This window comes from Crotalus tigris, unplaced genomic scaffold, assembly GCF_016545835.1.
Source record: "Crotalus tigris isolate CLP2741 ecotype Arizona unplaced genomic scaffold, ASM1654583v1 scf7180000017850.1813134, whole genome shotgun sequence".
NCBI lineage: Eukaryota > Metazoa > Chordata > Lepidosauria > Squamata > Viperidae > Crotalus > Crotalus tigris.
In genome coordinates this window covers 1,192,765-1,214,822 of record NW_024096672.1, presented here as the reverse complement: position 1 = coordinate 1,214,822, position 22,058 = coordinate 1,192,765, and the positions used below count along the sequence as shown (strand labels likewise).

At 37.2% G+C, this 22,058-nt stretch overlaps 1 protein-coding gene across 2 annotated transcripts; it reads right to left on the bottom strand.

The window, feature by feature from the left end:
* Positions 1-184: 184 nt before the first annotated feature.
* Positions 185-22,057, bottom strand: CRELD2 (cysteine rich with EGF like domains 2). Of its 2 annotated transcripts, none has more exons than XM_039343434.1 (10): positions 22,039-22,057; positions 19,912-19,994; positions 16,126-16,236; positions 13,218-13,309; positions 7,185-7,361; positions 5,040-5,135; positions 4,280-4,363; positions 3,654-3,749; positions 2,996-3,136; positions 185-682 (listed from the first exon to the last, which is right to left on the bottom strand). In XM_039343434.1, exons 3-10 carry the CDS (start codon positions 16,170-16,172, stop codon positions 630-632), a joined length of 786 nt encoding a protein of 261 aa, XP_039199368.1. In that variant the 5' UTR covers positions 16,173-16,236; positions 19,912-19,994; positions 22,039-22,057; the 3' UTR covers positions 185-629. The 2 variants fall into 2 exon arrangements, with proteins under 2 accessions (XP_039199368.1, XP_039199367.1); XM_039343433.1 differs by lacking the exon at positions 22,039-22,057 and adding an exon at positions 21,525-21,750.
* Position 22,058: the final 1 nt, after the last annotated feature.

The window sequence follows — 22,058 nt, the reverse complement described above, 5'->3', positions numbered from 1 at the left end:
TTTTCTTCTCTTTTGATGGACAGAGGCTTATTCCAATAGAAATTTAGAGCTGCCATTTTCACAATAGAAAACTGAAGTCTTAAATTCACGAGGTACATTGGTATCATGAGCTGCCAATGATGAATAATAGCCTTAGACACATAAAAATGATTTTGAGAACTAAAAATGAACATCACACAAAGTCTATAGAAAATACAAAGCAGACACAATAAATCTTTAATGACAAAGTTGACCATCAGATTTTACACATTTTTTTCCAAATGCCATTCTTCTTTTACAACATTAAAAAGGCATTTTAAAAAGTCCACATCTAAAAGTCTTTTGTTCGCTAAGTAGTTTTCTATTGCTCCACAAATGACAAATAGTGCTGAAATGGGCACAATCCATTCGATTTAAGCAAATGTCACTAATCACTTCTACTAGGATAGTGTAACGCCTGTATAAAAAGTAGTCGTTGTTCTTACTTTGTACAGAAATGCAATTTTAAGGACAATTTATCATTCACTTCCAAAGAGAATCATACTGGCAACCTGCACTTATATAACACCATTTACATATCACCTTGGGTAGTGGTTTTTCAGTTCAATAACTTAAGGGTTAGATATCGATGTCTCATCTTGGAATGTAGATCATAAGTCTTCATGGGTATCTGGTGAACTTATATTTGCTGATGTTTTCTCTTCTGTCAAAATGAATGAATCTTAATTTAATATAATTCCTATGCAGTCACACTACTGCTATTACCTAGTATTCAGAAGTGCCAGTGCTTGTGTAGAAAGTGTATTGATGCACCCAGGGAGGGCAGTGGTCTATTTTTATTTATGTTGGCAAGATACCATTCCAGAGAGACCTTGTCTACTCTTGTGCTGGAAGGAGAAATGGAAGCCCTTAAAAGCACATGAAATATTGTGCATAAGGTGGAGGTCATGCTGTAATTTTTTTAAGCAGCCGGTATATCTATATATTCTCTTTTTAAAACTATATGAATGTCAATCCAATACATCAGTACTAAGAGAATAATGCAGATAGGAATATATACTGTCATCAGTAAGTATTCTGTTATATAGCTCACAATGTTGCATCTATAAAGATGTCGGTACTTACAGATTGTACAATCTAAGTTTTTGAAATCCTTACTATGAATTCTTTGCTCCATTGCTAATACACTTCTCCAGCTGAACTTGACTGTACCTCAGCTGAGATTCAATCATGGCTTAAATAAATTTGGAGAGCTGAATCTCTAGCCCAATACTTTTGGTAGACAGATACTAGTCTGTAATATTGCATGACACAATCTTCTCAGCCCAACTCTTGCTTTTGTTCTCAACCTTATTTTAGCATTCACCAACCTGTCTTCTTAATGTAGTGCCTTCCATATTGGATGACCAACCTCAGAATTCCCACTCTAGCTGGAGAACAGCAGGCTGAAAAGGCTAACTTAGGTTGACAGAATTATTAGTACAAAATTACTGACGGGTTTCATGGCAGGATTTGGTCTTTATGACTTTGTTTAACACCAACAAAGATACCAGGAATCGAAATTGGAGGATTTAGACTGCTGGACTGGATCTTATACTACCAAGAAACTATTTTAACAGGGCTTAAAGAATGGATAATGCTTAGAGACAAAAGATTATTATAACTAGAGGGGCATGACCTACAAATTGGTTGGCATGCTTTTCTGTGGTATGGGAAGAATAAAATTCATAGATATTTTCAAAACCACTTTATAAGAAATGCACTTCTTTTAGAATGGGAAAAAATAAAAGCGAAAATTTATATCAAGATACCTGGATGGCTTTCAACAATGGAAGCATTTGCTTACCCAAATTTAATTAATTACGACAAAGTTGTGACCTATAAAGATACCTTGGACAATGAAGGAAAATTGAAAGACAGACAAGATTTACAAGGTATTGATCTACCATGGTGGCCATATTTGCAAATCCAAACAAGATATGAAAATGATGTTAAAACAATAGGATTTTATAAAGAACAGACAGAATTTGACCAGATACTGTTATAAACAGATGAAAAGTTGATTAAGAAACTCTATAAATATCTGTTAAGCTTAAAGATGGAGGAAGAACAAGTAAAAGAAATAATGATAATATGGGCAAAGAACTTTGGATATAATATAGAATTAGAAAACTGGCAAAAGTTATGGGAAAGAAATGCTAAATTAACTAAAGCAGTGACATATAAAGAAAACTTATATAAAATGTTTTACAAATGGTATATGACACCAGTGAGATTAGCAAGAATATTTAAAAATACTTCAAACAAGTGTTGGAAATGCAAACAAAGACCAGGTACTTATTACCATATCTGGTGGACATGTCCTATAGCAAAAAGATTTTGGTTAAAAATACATTTATGATCGGAGAAAATGACTAAAAAACAAATAGATTTTAAGCCAGAATTATTTTTGTTAGGAATAATAGGAATAAATTATGAGAAGACTATATATTTAACTCTACATGTACTAACTGCAGCAAGAATTGTATTTGCCCAACATTGAAAAATGAAAATTTACCAACTGAAGAAGAATTAATTAAGAAAATTTTAGAGTGTGCAGAAATGGACAGATTGACTTTAAAGATAAAAGAGAAAGGAGACTCCGTGTATTTTAGAACATGGGATAATTTCTATCAATGGCTAGAAAAACGAGTTAGAGAGAAAGGAATGTGATATCTAACTTTGAACATATACTATATTAGCAAGAAAAAGACCAGTGAGCGATTAATTAACATATTGTTTATGATAATTAACTACTACTCATTTTTTTTTAAAAAAATACATGAACCCAGACATTATGCTGTTTGCTAAATATTGAGAATGTTATTTAAAAAAAACCCTAACCCTAACCCCACCCCAATCCCGGCCCCAAAATATATTTAAAGGGAAATATAAGAACATTGAAACTTTGTTTGGATCAGTAATTATTACTACACCACTCTTCCCACTAAACCCCACTGGAAAGATGACCACTCACCTGCTTTGATAGATGGAACACAGATGTCATCTTTGTCTTCAAAGCCCTCTGAGCAGATACATTTGTAACCTCCTGGAGTATTAATACAATTGGTATTTTCTCTTGTGCACACTTCTTCAGTTTGTGAGCACTCATCTACATCTACAAAAATGTATGGTAAAATGAAATTTAACAATATGCAGGTGAATTACCATAAGAAAGGCTGAGCGCAAAAGAATTGAGGCCTTTGAACTATGGTGCTGGAGAAGACTCCTGCGAGTCCCTTGGACTGCAAGGTGTTCAAACCGGTCAGTCCTAGAAGAGATCAACCCTGACTGCTCTTTAGAAGGCCAGATCCTGAAGTTGAAAGTCAAATACTTTGGCCACCTAATAAGAAGGAAGGACTCACTGGAAAAGGGCCTAATGCTGGGAAAGATTGAGGGCAATAGAAGAAGGGGACAATAGAGAATGAGATGGCTGGATGGAGTCACTGAAGCAGTAGGTATGAGCTTAAATGGACTCCAGAAGATGGTAGAGGACAGGAAGACCTGGAGGAACGTTGTCCATGGGGTCGCGATGGGTCGGACACGACTTCGCAATTAACAACAACAGGTGAATTATTAAATTATATTAACAATTTAAAAATTGTTGTATATCCATGACATTATAATAATCTAACCTGTGCATGTTTCTTCTTTCATTTCATAGCCAGTTACACAGCTTTTACATTTATTAGGCCCTTCTCCTGTACATCCCAAGCAGCTGAGATCACATGCTAAAATGTAAAATAGAAATGCCATTACAATGGAGTTCTTGGTTTTTTTGAGCTTAATTATTTGCTTGGAGACATTTCATTACACAAGATAACATAATTGGGGAGAGTGTGGAGTTTGCTGCATGTTTATATATAGTAGTAAGTCATTACATTTAAGATGACAAATAGGCAAGGTTAGCTAGAGAAAATGTAAAATTAATAGACACGCAATTAATGAGGCAATAGTTAACACTCATGACTAAGGTATTTGTATAAAAATATTTGCATTAAGTTGGGTCCTCAGCCATGTTCCCGCATTGAAATCTTTTCAATTTAATGAACGTATTAGGAAAATCAGAAAGAGCATACACAATGCAATGTGAAGCCTTAAATGTCAAATGTAGTGCCATTTAAATTTGAAATTAAGTGAATGTCCACTAATTATTTTTAGAATTTAATTTCTAACAACCAGTTGGCACTTTTGTTATTCATGAAGAACAAATAAGCATTCCATATATTAAGATTTATTTAGAAATATTAAAACTATAAACCTTTGCAGGAGAAAGAACCATCTGTGTTCAAGCAATATTGATCAGAATTGCAAGGAGATTCTTCTACTGCACATTCATCCACATCTAAAAAAATGAGCCCACATTAAAGGTTACAGCCAGAGGAATGGAAAAGTTCAAAACTTTAAAAAAAAATCTGATGTGCAAGACAGTGTTGAAATATAGATTGTACTGTATTACATTTAATCAAATGTTAAATCATCTTTAGGATTGTTTACACTTGTACACCTTCTTTCTTTTCTAAGAACAAAATGTTCCACAAACAGGAATAGTGGAAAAGGAGGTAAAATGAATCAGAAATAGGCTGATAAACTGTGAATACATCTCTTACCTGCAAAACTAGTTCTGGCTGCTTAACAAATTATAGTTACAATATGTGAATGTATCCGTTCCTCAATATTTAATGAATAAAACTGCAGATCATTTAATAGTACATTCTCCTCCCATCTTTGCCTTTATTTTAAAACTAGATAGTTAACCATTAAAGAATTGAATTTATTTATGATTGAAAAATACAAGCTATTATCTTACAAAGTGCAGAGTTAGGAGAATTTGATATGAATAAGCTACAGATCTACAATTTTGCTTTATTTAAGAACTTTCCTTCTTGAGATATGAAGAGATGCACTATAGAAATAACTGTAGTGCATGTGAGAAAGAGAAGATAATCATTCATCCTTTAGATTAATAAATTATTTGGCAGGGTTTTTTTTTAAAAAAAGTATGACATAGCCATTCTTACCCACACAGACTTCTTCATTTCTGAGCCAACCTTCTTTACAATCTTTACAGTCCTTATTGGTTGCCCCAGTACATGTTTTACATGAATCATGACAAGCTATTAAGAGAAGCAACATGTGCAAGATTGTTATAGACATATATAACTTTAAAAAGTTTGCAACTGAAATAAAAAACAAAGAAATTGTACAAAATATTGCTTTTTTTCCAGACTTTATTTCCATTTCTGAGTCATTTCTGCAATAGGAATGTTATAGTTCTGTTTAAAGCTCAAAAAAATATACAGGAGGAAAAAAGGATCACTTTGCTCTTTCTTTCTTGCTCACTGTTTTGAAACGTTTCTCTGATTTGTTGTGTACAGCATAATTTGCTTTCTTTCTTCCCACTGTATCTCAGTCAGGATTCTTTGTTCATATCAGCTCAAGACGGACGTTCCAGTCCCACCTCCAGAACACTTGGTAGAAGCTCATGGAAGCTGAGCCACCGTGATCCTCCTCTTTTTCCATTGTCTTGCCTTCCTGTTTTTGTTTTTATTAACAGGACTAAAATGGGGGGTGGAGAATAAAACACATCTATGTACAGTAAGAGGAAAAAAATATTTGATCCCTTGCTGATTTTGTACGTTTACCCATTGACAAAGAAATGATCAGTCTATAATTTTAATGGTAGGTTTATTGTAATAGTGAGAATAAAATAAACCTATCATTAAAATTATAGACTGATAGTTTATCAGTGGGCAAACATACAAAATCAGCAGGGGATCAAATAATATTTCCCTTACTGTATATATGTATCTATCTTTTCAGATATGTTTGTCTGTTGTGCTATGTTATGTGTGTTGTGTGCACACAACGGTTTCAATATAGGATGACCATGTTATTCTCACTCTTTTTATTGCTAAAAGTTCAGGCCTTCAGCACAGAAAAGATAAATGTATGGTCCCAATTATTCATGATGTATGTTACCTGTGACTTATAAGCAAGTTATTTCCCAATGTAGGCTATCTATGAACTATTACCCTGTCAATTTGACACTCTAAATTGTTTGGGGATCAATACTCTTCAACACTGTGCAGGCCCTTAATGTTCACAAGTATTTGTGACATATTTTCAAACTGATAGATACAAACCCAACCAAATTAGAACTTTTTGAAAATATTATTAATAAATAAATAAATCACATAGGCAGAACAGTTCTTTATGTTAACTCAATATTTCATTCTTAAAAGTTGGCTGATGATCATGAATACTCACTTCAAACTAAATAAATAAATACCAGCATAGATAACCTCAAGGAGCAACTGAAACAAACCATGACTCCAGAACACACAAAAATCCTGGTCTAGCCAAATACACTAAGTTCAAAATACAAGAATCATGGAACTTATCATTCTCTGCCTCATTACCTACTTTTATTTTGGGGACCAAAACACATCCCCTCCAGTAGCCAATATCAAGATAAGCAAGGATTAATACCAGAAAACAATACAGGGGTCCTTGATGCTCTCTGAGCTTAATTAACCTACCAAGGAGAAAACCACATCCCCACCAACACTCGCAGGACAAGGCACTGTATATAAACAGGGAGCAAACCCACGCTCACTAACAATGATGAGGTCATCTAGTTCATAATGAAATGTATGAAAACAAGCAAGCAAGCTCAGAGGGCACAAAGGACTCTACAGTTCAATCCTAAATGTTATATATTCTCTTATTTGGCATGAATCTCAAAACCAGGTGTATGAGTTTTTTAAATCAAAGGTTATATTTTAGAAATATATAAAACTATCACTAGCACAATTAATTACAGTAAACTGATAAATTGCCTACTTGCCTATTAATACATGGCTAAGTCACCATAACATTGTAACCAGTAGCTACTATGCAAACTGAAATGATTATTAGGCTCTACAGTACTATACCGCATTTGTGGTGCTAACACAAGTTAAGTTTCCTAAACAAAAGGAATTAATAAAATTGACTTAAATGGAACTGTTGGATTTTATGTACTCACTTTATCTCATTTCGTATAATAATTACATGTATATTCAATATCCAGCAAGTATTTACTACAAAGTGTATGAATATATGAAAGCAAAGATGCTAATTTAATCACTCACACTGAATAATATATAAGCATGTAAACATACCTGTGCAAACAGAATGTGTATCATTTCTGTAAAAGTTGTAGTATCCATCGGAACAGTCCAAACAGAATTCTCCTTGATACTCCTTTTGGCACTTGCATGATCCATCACCAGCTCTAGTACCATCTCCATCACAATCACCATTTCCATGGCAAGGCCTTTCTGATCCCCCACGACAAGCTTCAAATAAGTAGAACATGTTAACCTTTACATCATAGGTAAAACAAAATGTTTGTTACCATTTCTCTTGCTGTAACTTAGTCTTAGTAGTTATTTGTAAGTTTCATGATGAATAGGAAACCCATCAAGAAATTTCATCTTTGTTTTAACTAAAAGTGTCAGAAATATTCAAACATGTTTAATAAGCACTTGCAGGCTCTGACAGAAGGGGAACATTTAGTCCTACTCCTCAATATATAAATGATGTTCAGAGTTGTAAAGTTGTAAAAACATGTTGATTGGTTAGAAGCACTGGCATTGGGGCTTCCGGTTCCGGTTACATGCCGCTGCGGTCGAGCGAAGGGCATCGTCCCTTTGCCAATCGAGTTTCCCCTGCTGGTAGACCCGTTAGAGGGTCGAAAAGACACTCTGGAGGGGCGTCTACCATTGAGGAGGTTTCTCAGATAGTTTCAGAGGAGCGACGGCGTCCTCTGTGCACCGAGTATCTCCTTTGGGCCAACAGGGTAAAGATTGGCCAATAAAATGGCCGATCATTTAGCTGTGCCAACCGTAAGCCATAAGATCATCTAAGCAAGCAGACCCACTGTGGAAGATTCGGTGAGATTTTTTTTTTACCTCTATTTTCTTTTTTTTCCTCTGAAAAGTTTTTTTCTCTGGAACTATTCCCTTTTTTGTTGAAGCGACGTTTTAAATGGGGGGAGGAGAAGCTTAAGAAAAGGACGAAACCTATTTTTGTTTTAATGGCTGATTCTATTTTTGAATACTTTGGAGCCCCAAAAAATTTTCTTTTAGAGAGACTTAAGAGGCTATGCATTTGGAGAGTATTATTTTTTATGTTTTCCGAAAAGACTGATTATTTGATTAACTTTGAGTACTCGTTGGGGGACATCTTCTGCTGAAACTACGTATCGCTCTTTCTATTTTTTTTCTTTTCTCTTGAAACTTGCATAAAGGAAATAGACTAAGAAACTTGGGAGGACATGGATATTGAATGACTGTGTTTAAATATAGTCTCCCCCAAAAAGAGAATATCTTCAAATATGATAAAAATGGAGGAAACCCGTTCAGACTCTATTTATAAATATATTTTGGATAAAATCTTAGAAAACACAGAGATGATAATTGCTCATAAAAAGTAGATTTCTTTACATCGACAAAGTCAAGCACAAGCTTTAAGTGAAACTGTAGTTTGTATTCAAAAGACTTGCTCTCAGCTTACTGAGACGGAAGAAGCAAATGTACAATTGGATTTGCAATCGATACTTGGAATAAGCCTTGATATAAATAGTCAGATGACCTATAATATGGAAATGGAGGAGCTTACTTCAGAAGGTCAAGCTGATTTGCAGATATCGTTTGACTTTCTGAGAGAGGAAAACTATTGGAAGAAGAACAAAACTTGACTAAAGAGGACCATACCAAAAAAAGGACTCCAACTAAAGTTTATGTAACATTGAAAAAGACAGGAAATGATGTTTTGGCACGAGCTTTTCAGAATGACTATAACTCTTATACCAGCCTAAGAAAATGGATAATGGGAGATCTCTTGCTCCTATGCACAGTGTGGCAGGAGACAATGGGAGAGCTATTTGCAGAACTAGAGACTTGACTATGGAAACCTATTTGGAATAGAAGGAAACCCAGAATAAGATAAAAATATTAAATTTGAGATGATAATTATGGATGGTAAAGGTTTTATAGCGATTTTGACTGTTTTGGATTTGGTTTGTGCTAAATGGAAGGCTATTATGAAATGATTTAGAATTTAATATTGAAGTATAGCAAGAATATGTGTTCTTTTTTGTGTGTGTTTTTCTTTTTTTCTTTTCCCATTTGTGGTTTTTGTTTTGGAATGAGATGGAATTAATAATTGGAAAATTATTGAAAAAGAATAGAAATATAGTTGAGAAATGTAGAAATTCAGTTTTGGAGCTAATATCTTTAAATAAGAGAAATTTGGGGGCCTTGAAATACTTAAATAATTAGGTTAGCTTAAATTTAAATATTTGAAAAAATTAATAAAGTTTAAAACAGGATCTTTGGGATAGATAAGGAGCTTTCGTAAAAGATTATTGACTAATGAAATTTATATCTGGCAATATACTTAATGAAACAAGTTCTTAAAGAAATGGGAGTACCAGATCATCTCATTTGTCTCTTGAGAAACCTATATGCGGGTCAAGAAGCAACAGTGAGAACTGGACACGGAACCACTGATTGGTTCAAAATTGGAAAAGGAGTCCGGCAAGGCTGTATACTGTCGCCCTGCCTATTTAACTTATATGCAGAGCACATCATGAGAAAGGCAGAGCTAGATGAATCAAAAGTTGGAATTAAGATTGCCGGGAGAAATATCAACAACCTAAGATATGCAGATGATACCACTCTAATGGCAGAAAGTGAAGAGGAACTAAAGAGCCTCTTGATGCGGGTGAAGAAGGAGAGTGCAAAAGTTGGCTTGAAACTCAACATTAAGAAAACCAAAATCATGGCATCCGGCCCTCTCAATTCCTGGCAAATAGATGGGGAAGAAATGGAGGTAGTGACAGATTTTATTTTTCTGGGCTCCAAGATCACCTCAGATGGGGACTGCAGCCAAGAAATTAAAAGACGCTTGCTCCTGGGGAGGAAAGCTATGGCAAATCTAGACAGCATACTAAAAAGCAGAGACATCACCCTGCCAACAAAAGTGCGTATAGTCCAGGCCATGGTTTTCCCAGTTGCAATGTATGGCTGTGAAAGTTGGACCATAAGAAAGGCTGAGCGCAAAAGAATTGAGGCCTTTGAACTATGGTGCTGGAGAAGACTCCTGCGAGTCCCTTGGACTGCAAGGCGTTCAAACCGGTCAGTCCTAGAAGAGATCAACCCCGACTGCTCTTTAGAAGGCCAGATCCTGAAGTTGAAACTCAAATACTTTGGCCACCTAATGAGAAGGAAGGACTCACTGGAGAAGGGCCTAATGCTGGGAAAGATTGAGGGCAATAGAAGAAAGGGACGACAGAGAATGAGATGGCTGGATGGAGTCACTGAAGCAGTAGGTGTGAACTTAAATGGACTCCAGAAGATGGTAGAGGACAGGAAGACCTGGAGGAACGTTGTCCAAGGGGTCGCGATGGGTCGGACACGACCGCAATTAACAACAACAACTTAATGAAAATCTGTGTTAGAAATGTACTATTGAGATTCCAATAATTTAAATAGATAGAGAGCGTTGGTTTTGATTTAGGCATTTAATTTATATATAGCAACATATTAAAGAATGAATTGGCTATAGGAGTGTATTAATTTGATTATTATATTGATATTGAGCGGTTGAAAGTTTTTATTGATTAAGGAAATTTATATTTAGATATATTAATGAATTTATTTGAATTTAATTGATTATAATTTCTACATAGATAGAGAGGAAAGTTTTAAGAAATATTGTGTGAATTGTATACATATAATGTTATTGTTTTCTCTTTGTAATTGACCACCATATCTCCACGCTGGTTCTTAAGCTTCTGTTGGTGTAAAATGGAAAAATAATAAAAATTGTTTAAAAAAAAAAAGCACTGGTCTTTCTTTTGGGTTGTCTCAAATCTGATTTGGAGCATGTATGTTGAACTCCTTCTTGGGCAACTGATATTGAAGGGGTGAAATAGTCTCTGGCTCCCTGGCTCAGACTTTTATCAACATTGGGAACTTTATGGGTGCTGCTGTGAGGAGTTTTGTCACAGGGAATTTGCCACTGTTTGTCCATCTAGGGAAGGAAAAACTATGGGCACAATGCACAGCATTGCCATTGGAAGTTTGGGTGGCTGTGACAGTGGGAGCTTTCTGCCAACAGGCTAGAGACTAAAAGTGACTTTGCATTGCTGGCAAAGATAGAATTGCTCAGGTGTGTTTCTGCAATGTTGTAAAACGTGACCTGTGGTGAAGGAGGATGCCGCATGTCTTTTAATCATTGGATCACAAAACTGACTACGAAGCAAATCAGGAGTTTGAGGACTGCCTGTTTCCCTTTGGGGAAACAGAAGGAGTGTACTGGCTGAGGAGTAAAGGGCAGCAATGTCCTGGTACCAGAAGGCTGGCACAGTTCATCCCCTTTGTCTCTGTCTTTGACTGTAGAAGTCACATCCTGAAAGGTGCAGGGTTTCCTCCTGTTAGAAACCAACCATCCTCTTGAAGGTGAGAATCATGGGGAATGAGGTGTGTGTGTGTGTGTGTGTAGGGTGGATTGGAGGGTGACCCTGGCCAGAGGGTTAGAGCAGTTCGTAGGACAGCCAATCACCGATTAATTCTGGAAGGGAAGGTGTTCTTCTGAGTCTTCCATGGCACTGAGAGCACAAGCTGATGTGCCCGGAGAATTCAGTTCTCTCTTCTCTTTGGATAAAATGAGTGATCATATAAAGGCAATCTGGGGATCCCTCATTTTGAAAATTGGTGGGGTGTGTTGAGAACTAAGGGTGAGATGTGATCAGGACAGAACATCATGGTGCTGACAAATATAGGAGGGTAAGGTGCAAGATGTGGTGGAACACCAGGGACAGCCCACTCTCAGGAAACAGAATCCCAGTGCCTTGTTCTGTCTTTATGTTCTGACTCGCAAGCTTCAAGCCAAGTTGCTGATTAGCAGACCTTTAGAGGCCCTGGCTTTTGGGTGTTGCTACTGAACACCAGGTTAGGCTATAATAAAACCTCCCTCATCTGTGATTTAACTGCAGATGAGAGGCTGACATGATACATATTACCAAGAGCTGGTTGGGTCCAGAGGGAGGATGTGTTACACATGGGGCTGCCCTTGAACACTATCTGGAAGCATCACCTGGTGCAAAATGCATAGGGAGTCATGGTGGTCCTAGAAGGATCTTTTTCTTTGTCTGCTCCAGGAGCTGCACTGGTTGCTGGTTTGCTTCCAGAAGCAATTCAAGGTGCTGGCTTTAAAGCCTTTACAGAGCAGGGGGCCAGGTTATCTAAGGGACTACCTCTCACCAATTCTATTCATTCTAGCAGGGTCAGTAGAAGAAGCAGGTTGCAAGTCCTGTCTGCTAAGGAGGTCCATCTGACGGGACCCAGAAGACGAGCCTTTTCTGCCAAGGCAACCTGCCCTCTGGATCATCCTTCCATCTGAGGTGAAGTTATCCCAACCCTTGTAGGACTTTTGCAAAGCCCTCAAAAATGTTGTTTTAAACAGGACTGCAGATCCCCTGACAATAGAGAACCCACACATTCGTTGTACCACATATGACATTCTAATTAACTCTCTTGCAATTTTGATTTTACTTATGTTAATTGTTTACCTGGTTTTTATATTTGGCTTCAATAGTTGGCGTGTCAGATAGGTGGCCATATAAATTTGATACAATAAATAATCTAATCTAATCTAATCTAATATGTGGGGTGAGACATCCCACATATCTTCCCATTGGATAACTCCAACTTTTATTCACCTATCCCATCCCTTATCTTGTAACTGTTGAGTAACATGTCATTTTTATATTGCTTTCTTCTTTTGCTCCGCAAGCACAGAACAACTAAAAATATTTTAAAAAATCCAGCTCCCTCATCTTAGCGTAGAAGATAAAACATCTAATGATGTATCTGACTTGACCCCTTGCTCTTAAATAATGCTATTATTAGAAATCTAGCTGCTTATTGCATCCTTTATAATCCTTCCAAAACGTATTTAAAGCAGTTCATTTAACTGATTCCATTCAATGACTTTCAATGTCTAGCCTATCTCTAGACAAAAACCTGATTTTCTGCAGAATTCACAACATTGATGGTATAAATGAAGCTTAATTATCTACATTAAAAGTTCTCAATTCTACTAATCTGAAATATTCCAATATTTATCTATTCAAGTTTAATTACCAACACAGTCTGGTCCATGTGTTCCAGCAGGGCAGCAAACTTCAATTGTTTCAATGCATAGCCACTTAAACAAATCAGGGTATTTCTTCTTCCTGTAAGAATAAAATAATTCATAAAGATAACATCTGTTCATAAATTTCATGCTGATCTGTGCAAGTTACACACCAACATTAATTTCTGCAAAAAGAGATCAAAAGATCAATTACAAATTGCTATTAAATTCCAAAAGGCAATAATGTAAACACCATGTAAGATGTGTACATATTATGAATTGTCAGCCATTTTTGCTCTGCCATTTCAACCTGTAGCATCCTACACATATAGCTTGGTGTCCTGATCCAGAATAAAGAAGTGAGCAATTGGCAATTGAACAAATGAACCAGGGTATTACAATACAACTGTTTCCTACCTCATTATAACAAATCAATTCATTTGAGAACAATGGGATATTTGTAAAACAACTCTTAATGGTTTAAGAATCTAATGTCTTAAATTATTATGCTTGATTTTTTAACTGCAACATAACCTACTTTTAAGGGGAGCAAAATGACCAGCTAACCTTACTTCTCTTGGTGCAAGAAACACATTGTACCACAACTATTAAAGCTGTACCTGCACTGGCCAGTTCTGTGCAATTATTTTTGAGAACTTGCACAACAATTTTCTACCAGAGCATCAGATGCTATAATTACCCACCTGGACATTAAGCTACACCCATCATTATTTCCAGCCATATTTTAAAAAAAAACAATGACAAATAGTGGATAGCTAGATTGAATTTTGATTGGTGCTAATGGCAGCTTGTATTCTCAATTGCTGACTGATCTCTGTTTGTATCCATTTGCAACCTACCTGTTGCAGTATTTGATCTAAGCCCTAACTCTAAGCATCAAAGTTAGGCATAACTCTAACTCTACAACTAGGAGGTTAACTGTACTAGCTATCATACTTCAGAGATCTTGGAATAAAACCTTGTCAGGCTACAGAATGCAACAGACCAGGGGTTCAACAAGTGAAATACTGAACAAGATACCCAAGAGATAGGAGGAAAACTAATTTAGGACATAGTCTTAGAAACACAAGGCATATTAAACTAAAATTATTACCTGTGTGAAAAATGGCAGCAAAGTTAAAAAGGACAAGGAAAGAGCAGAAAGCTGGAGTTAGCAGTGAAAAGATCTACCTTTAGTATCAACAATATTTTCACTTATTTATTACATTTATATATGCCCATCTTGCTGTTTGGAGTGATTTTCGGTGGCTATCTATAGTATATAAACTGAGCAGAGAAACCAAATTATGGAACTTTGACCTAAGAACAGCAAGAAAGTGGGAGAGAATAGAATATGTCAGAGGTTTTCAGGCAAAAAGAAAAAGGGCTGGGTCCAAGAAGTTTTTTTTTTTTTTTAAATAATAAAGGGACTTTAAATTGAAGCTACAATCTGATCATTAGTTAACTGTTGATACTTTCATTTGAGAAGAAAGTCATATCTTTTCAACCCCTCTCATATTTAAAATATTATTAAAGTTTTCAGTAGCTTTGCAGCAGCAGCTGGAGACAAATGACAACCTCCTCTTATTTGGCATAAGAATCTTTAACGGCAGAATTTTACAAAACAAAAACAAAAACAAAAAAAAACCAGTTACAGATATTACATGGGAAGACCTTTGTCTCTCAGTGGAGTCTATGAAAATGTCATTAAGTTCAAAATCACCAGAAGAGGACAAGGGAGAAGCTTTAACCTAACTTAACCAGGGATCACTAATCAAGGGCAAGGTATCATTACAAATGTGTAAAAGAATGAATTAGTATGAATGCATGTTCCACACAAACACACACCAAAACCCTGAACATATGTATTCAACAAAAAATACTGAGCAAAATGTAGCTGTATCTCAGGACCAAAAATTGGTTTGTTGGATTTGCAGCTAAGTGATGATAAACAAGGAAGAACAACTTGCCCTTCTGATCCCAGGTAGTGCTGTCAGGGCTGGTAGTTAGATAAATTCTCTTCTTTAGTTGCAAATGGAGCAGATGTGATCTGGAATTAACAAGAACCTTATCATGGAATCCTAAGAAATAATGTCTAGAATGCTTATCACGTGCATTACTGTAGCATCTAGCAACCATATATAGCAACAATTATGGAAATCTCAATACTAAATGCCACTAATAAAGAATATGCCAGGCTTCTGCAGGATATTGAAGTTTGTTCACAAAACTTCAAGAATGATTATATCCATCCACTGATGATGCAAAAATTCAGGGTAGTCTACCTACAATGGACATATCAACTTAACACAATAAGCCGTCATTACTTGCTTTTCCTTATCAGCAGACTGATAAATTGGAAATATATGTCTCAACGGGACACTCCAACGAACATGATGTATACTTTCACTATACTGTGTCATTCATAAAGCATCTGCTTTGTTTAGATGTTTGCACCCTAAATGGATATAGCCAACCAGATACCCTCCAGATGCTTTGGCATGGTCATTGCTGAAGAATTATGGAAGTAGTAGTCCAAAAATTCTGTAGGGCATTGAATAATACTGTTTAACAAGGTGGGGGGAGAAGGGGTGAAATAGCGGCACTAAATGCAATCTACTTTTATGCTGCACAAGATCTTTGAAAATAGTTTTATACATTTTAAAACCATTGGCACAACACAAATTTTGCAGCAACAACAAATTTATCCTACTCATGTAGGTTTAACTAAAGTATATAGCAAATAAGCATGCCTTATCATTAACAACGAAATGAGAAAATATGTTATCAAACTACAGCTCAAAATGGGCTTTTAATGCATTTAATGCTACTTTAGATTATATGTTTTAAAAAATTCCTACCTTTACCATGCACTTCTTACAGCCAATATTTAAATATTATTGTAATTTTACTTACCATTTGAACCACCAATTTTCTATATGTTCTTCATGCTCCTCTACCATGTTGTTGCATTCAAAGTTACTACTGTCACACAGATTTTCTATAATTTCTACAAGACGAATTTCACTAGAGAGGAAAAAAAAAACCCAAGGAGTTGATTTATTGACTTCTGACTGAAGTGTCTATAAAAATTAAAGCCCATGTCTAAAAAAAATCAACAGTGTTGCTATTAACTTCTAATATTATATAATCTATAACTATAATGTCCTTGTAGGAACATGAAAAACAAACATGAAAAACAAATAAACAAACAAAGAAATAATCAATCAATTATTTTAAGCTTGTAATAACATGTTCAGCATCCCAAGACTGGAAAACTTTGCAAAGAGCTCTCTGCTAAAGGAAACTGCCTGCATGGAAGGCTTTCAGCTACACAGCTAACCTACAATGGACACATCAACATAATGCAACAAGCCACCTTCGTCTTCTTTTCCTTATCAGCAGACTGATAAATTAAATTGAACGTACAAGTCCTTGTGGGACTCTCTCCAATGAATGGGTTGCATATTTTCACTGTACTATGCCACTGGCTGTGACAAAGGTTAAAGAGCTCTTTCAGGCAGTACCTGGAGACAAGGGGGAACCTTGCAACGCTAATCGTTTCCCCATAGACTTTCAGGGGAAGCCAGCAGAGAACATTGCAAATAGCAATCACATGATCATGAAGTGCAAGCCCTAAGTATGAACAGGTTGTCAGGCACACAGATCCAAATCACATGACCACAGGGGAGACCAATGTTTTGTCATGGTTGGAAGTGCCTTACAGGCTATCACATCCTTTCCAAGGCTACTGTTAATACATACTGAGTGACTGAGAACCACCGATAAATATATATGTTCATTATGACATAATACAGATAGTTTTTTAAAATTTGGGATTGCGATTTGAGGATTGTAAGGGCTGGGACAGATAAGAATTCCAGAAAACAACCTTCCTTCTTTTTTTTCTCACCTCACAGCAAAGATCAAGATTGATTTGAAAGCAGATTTTAAAATGGCAGGCTACAAGGATGATATGGAAGGAGATGTTACATTGGACAAGCAAAAGAAACTGATGGATGTCTTAATAATCAATAGGGATATGCAAACAGCAAATCAAGAAAGTGACCCAATAAATTTTTAAATATTGGATTTACAAAAGAGGCTTGTAAAAAATTTTAAAGAATTTTGTGAGAAGGGACAAAGAACAAGTGAAAAGATTTCTATGACATTAATTGATGCTACTAAAGATCAAGATTGTTAGAAATAAATGGAAGTTAGCTTATTTGATCTATATTAAAATTAGTATACTGTTATCTGTTAACCTTAATGGATTTTTGCCTATATCAGGATTGACATGGCTTTAAAAATTTGTTTATAGATAAAGAGTTGGGATAGGGGAAGAAATATTCATACTTGCAATGAAGGGGAAATCATCTGTTTATGTATTTCTTTACAGAGCCATGAAGAAAAATTTTTGAACACATGTCATATAAAATCACTCAGATTCGTTCCTGGTTAGAATCCATGCATAGAGCAGGTCTTGCCCAGTAAGACCTGGGAACAGTTGGGAACAGTTTGATCCTGTTGGCCCTAAGGAAGTGGACAGGACCCTCTGCACTGTCAGTGCAACTACCTGTCAATTAGACCCTTGTCTCTCCTGACTGGTGAAAGCCTCCAGAATGGTGACTAGCAGGTAGATTCGTACAATGATAAATTCCTCACTGCAAGAGGGGACCAGGACCATTCCCAGAGCCTGATTAGTCCTCTCCTTAAAAAAACATCATTTGACCCCACCTATAGTATTTGGGCAACTTTTGTCCAATTTCTCATCTTCTCTTTTTAGGGAAGGTGGTAGAAAAGGTGGTTGCTTGGCAGCTTCAGAAGGTTCTGGCTGGAACAGATTTTCTGGACCCCCTTCAGTCAGAATCCAGGCCTGGCTATGGGACAGAGACAGTTTGTTGCACTTATGATCTCTGGTGAGAACAAGACGAAGGTAATGCAAACATTCTTACTCTCCTCGACCTCTCAATGGCTTTTGATACCATTGACCATGGATCCTTTTAGGCTGGCTATGTGAGTTGGGGATAGACGGCGGTTTTGCACTGTTTCAGCTCCTTTCTCCAGAGCTCGTCCCAATAGATGTTGATAGGGAGTGAGTGATCCACCACCCCCCGCTTGTGGTATACTGCAGGGCTCGGTACTCTCTATTCTCCAATTTAACATCAACATGAAGCTGCTGGATGAGACCATCAGATCATCACTATCATGGGTTGAGATATTATTAGTATACTGATGATACTCAGTTCTACAATCTCTACACCTGGTGATCTGAGTGCTTCTGTCTTTACCTTCTCATGGTGTCTGGAGATGGTATTGACATGGATGGGGGACAACAGGCTTCAGATGAACCTTGCAAGAACCCTGGCAAAAGAACCCTTGGGTGCCTGGAACCTCAAGATCTGAGTTTTTGTCCTCCTTGTTCTGAATGGGTTGCACTGCCCCATTCAGATCCAGTTTGCAACTTAGGGGCTCTTCTGGACTCACAACTCCTGCTTGAAGAACAACTGATGGGGTGTGACTAGGAAACTTTTACACAGCTCCAGCTTATGCATCTGGATTTTGATTCCTTGCACTCAGTTATTCAAGCCCTAATAATCTCTCGTTTGGACTATTGCAATGTGCTCTACACAGGGCTAGCCCTGAAATCCAATTGGAAGATTCAGCTGGTTCAAAGTAAAGCAGTGAGAGCAGTCTTTGGGGTCCCTACAATGGCCCGTATTATACCTCTGGTCCCCAAACTGAAGTTACTACCAGTCTACTTCTGGATGCATTTCAACGTGTTGGTTATGACCTTTAAAAGCCTTAATGGCATAGGTCCAGGCTATGTGATGAACTTTCATCCTGCTAAAACAAGCCTACCCCATTTGTGCTGGCAGGGAGGGCCTACTGTGGATCCAGTCAGAGAACAATGACTATTGGAATCCAGAAGAAGAATCTTCTCTACCATAGTGCCCACTCTTTGGAACATCCTACCCTCCAAGGTGAGATCTGACTCCACCTTCCTAACCTTTCATAAGAGCCTAAAGATCTGGCTCTGCTGATTGGTCTAGGGATCTAATGGGGGAGTACCACACTGGAAGTGGCTACTAGACTGGTAGCAAACCCCACCTCTCTCCTTGCTTCCTGCTTCCCCACCTGCCCATCTTTTATTCTCATATCATTGTATACTCAGTTTTCTTTTTATTATTCTATTGTTTCATTACTTTACTACTGTTATGTTTACATTTTTTTCCATTTTTTTTGTAAGCCGCCTAGAGTAGCCCCATGGTGAGACAGTCAACAAATAAATTGAACAAACCAACAAACAGACTGAAGCATTATGCAGAGTTAACATTGAAGGAAAGGTATACTCCAGGCTTAGATATTTTCAGCAGCTAACATCAACATCTGGACTTGTTTAAAGCTTGTATCCTTGCATGTACAAATTTCTCTTTTTTTCCGGTTGCTGTGATATTTGTGTTGGATTTGAGAATGTAAAACTACAGTATGGGCCAGGTTACATGATGATACTTGGGTCAAACTTAAATATGTCAACATGAAAGTGAAATGTATGTTTGCTATCCTACTGTCTTCAGAGTCAGGTACATAACTCTAAATTAACAGCATTTCTGCTTTATATACTGTATTCAGTCCCAGGCATCTTGATCTTGCTCACTGAAAACCCTATTAGCACACTGAGAAAAATAATATATGCTATACCTTGATTCATATTTTGATAATGTTTTTTCTTCCCAAGCTGTGTTGCCACCTCCAAAGTTCTTCTTTGCTGTGTCTGTTAGACCCTTCAGAACACAAGTTTGATAAAATGACATTTTTCAAAATATTGTTTTTACCAAAAGCAGACATTTGTTTTAAAAATATATATTCTAGCCTACAGTACACTATACTTTATAATCAATTATATATTTGTAATAACAAATATTATTTTTTTAGTTCCTTGTTTCTGAAGAATAGTTTAAAGAAATCTGAAAGCAACAGGTTACTTTATTTTTACAGTTTACTATATCAAGGTCTGGTAAGAAATATTTACAGAAAGTGTACATGCAATACAGAAATGTATTACTCTGCAGATGAATTAATTTACCCTTTTTTGAAAGCTCATACAAGTCCATATGAAGATTAACCCCTATTAATTGATAGATTATTGCTCTTTCTACCTGTTTGCACCCAAACCGGCAAATATTAAGCAGCATTTTTGAAAGCACTCTTTTTATCAGCATGCTCTGAAATCAGAAACAGCAATTCAAAATTTCATTGGTGTCAGTGCACCTAACAGTACTCTTCTTTCCAATAATTAATCCCAATATGAAAGAATTCTAATTTTGTACAGTTCTCAACTAATATTTTCTCAAGTCATAAGTTAAGGTACTACATGTTTGAGTTTTTAAATGGTTGGAATCTGATTTTCACACGTTATGCACCAGCCTAACTATAAATCCATATCCCTATCAGTAACACCATAAAATTGAATTAGGGTTAGAGTTAAGGTTTTAACAAATGCTTTCTGTTATGGTTTAAAATTTAAGGATTACTTTTTAAAGAAACGCTTCTAGAACATGAGAGCAAGTTTGGTGCATTGGTAGAGGGGCTAGTACAGGTAGCAAAGCGGTTGTTTTACATTTTTGCCACAATTGTTAAGTGAATTATGCCATTGTTAAGCAAACCTAGCTCCCAACATTGACTTAGCTTGTTGGGAAGCCAGCTGGGGATGATAATCACATGACAATAGAAAGTGCCATGTCATAAATACAGGCTAGTTACCGATTGTCTGCTTTTTGATCACATGATGAGGGGGGATACTGCACCGGTTGTAAATGTGAAAAATGGTCATATCACTTCCCCCCCCATTTTTAACTTCAAATGATCACTAAATGAATAGTTATAAGTGGAGGACTAACCAGAAGGCTGTGAGGTCTAGGTCTGCTTTAGGCATGAAAGCCAGCTGGGTGATTTTGGGCCGGTCTCAGCTCAACCCACCTCACAGGGTTGTTGTTATGAGGAAAACAGGACGCAGGAAACATTAAGAAAGTTCACCACCTTGGGTTAATGCTGAAGCCCACCTGTTAGGACACACCCCTAACTATAATGCTGTTAAAAATAAGCCAACGCACAGGATAACTTATTGGTGCTAGAATTTTTAAAGGACTAGTTTTAATGAGGGGGGCGGGGAAAGCCAACTTTCCCCTATTATTTTGGACTATTTTAAAGTACGCGCCAGGCTCAGTTAAGGTCTCTCACTCCGCCCTCCTTTTTACACTTAGCTGCCTACCTACAGCTGCTGAGAAAAGGTACCCAGTTTCCCTGCTTCCCACCTGAGTGAATCGGTCGGCGATCCCTCGACAGGTGTTGCAGGCCTGCCGGAGCCTCTCCTCGGAGGTGCCCAGAGCCAGCGACCCGGGCGGGAGAGAGGCAGCCAGGAGGATGAGGAAAGCAAAAGCTTCCAGCCATCTCCACGCAGCCCAACCGGCTTTCATGGCGAGCAGCCCTCCTGCTCCAAAAGCCGGCTCTGCTCCGGGCTCATTCAGAACTATGCCTTAGGCCCGCCCACATTCACCTCCAGCCAATCGTTCGGCCCACAGTGGGGACCCTCGTGCCAGTAAGCAGGGCACGTGGCCCAATCGCAGCTCGCCACGCTCCGAGCCAATGAGCATTCCACGTAGGGGTAAAGAAGGAAAGCGAAGAGCTAGGAACTGAACCATAGATGCACGTTGAGTTCTAGTTTCAGGTTTGTGACGTCATTCCTTAGAATTTTGTTTTTAAAGCGAAGAAGTAGAGGTCATTCCCGTAAATGCAAATCTGTTCCGTTGCAGAAAGTGTGTTACTCACCCAATACACTTTGCCAACAT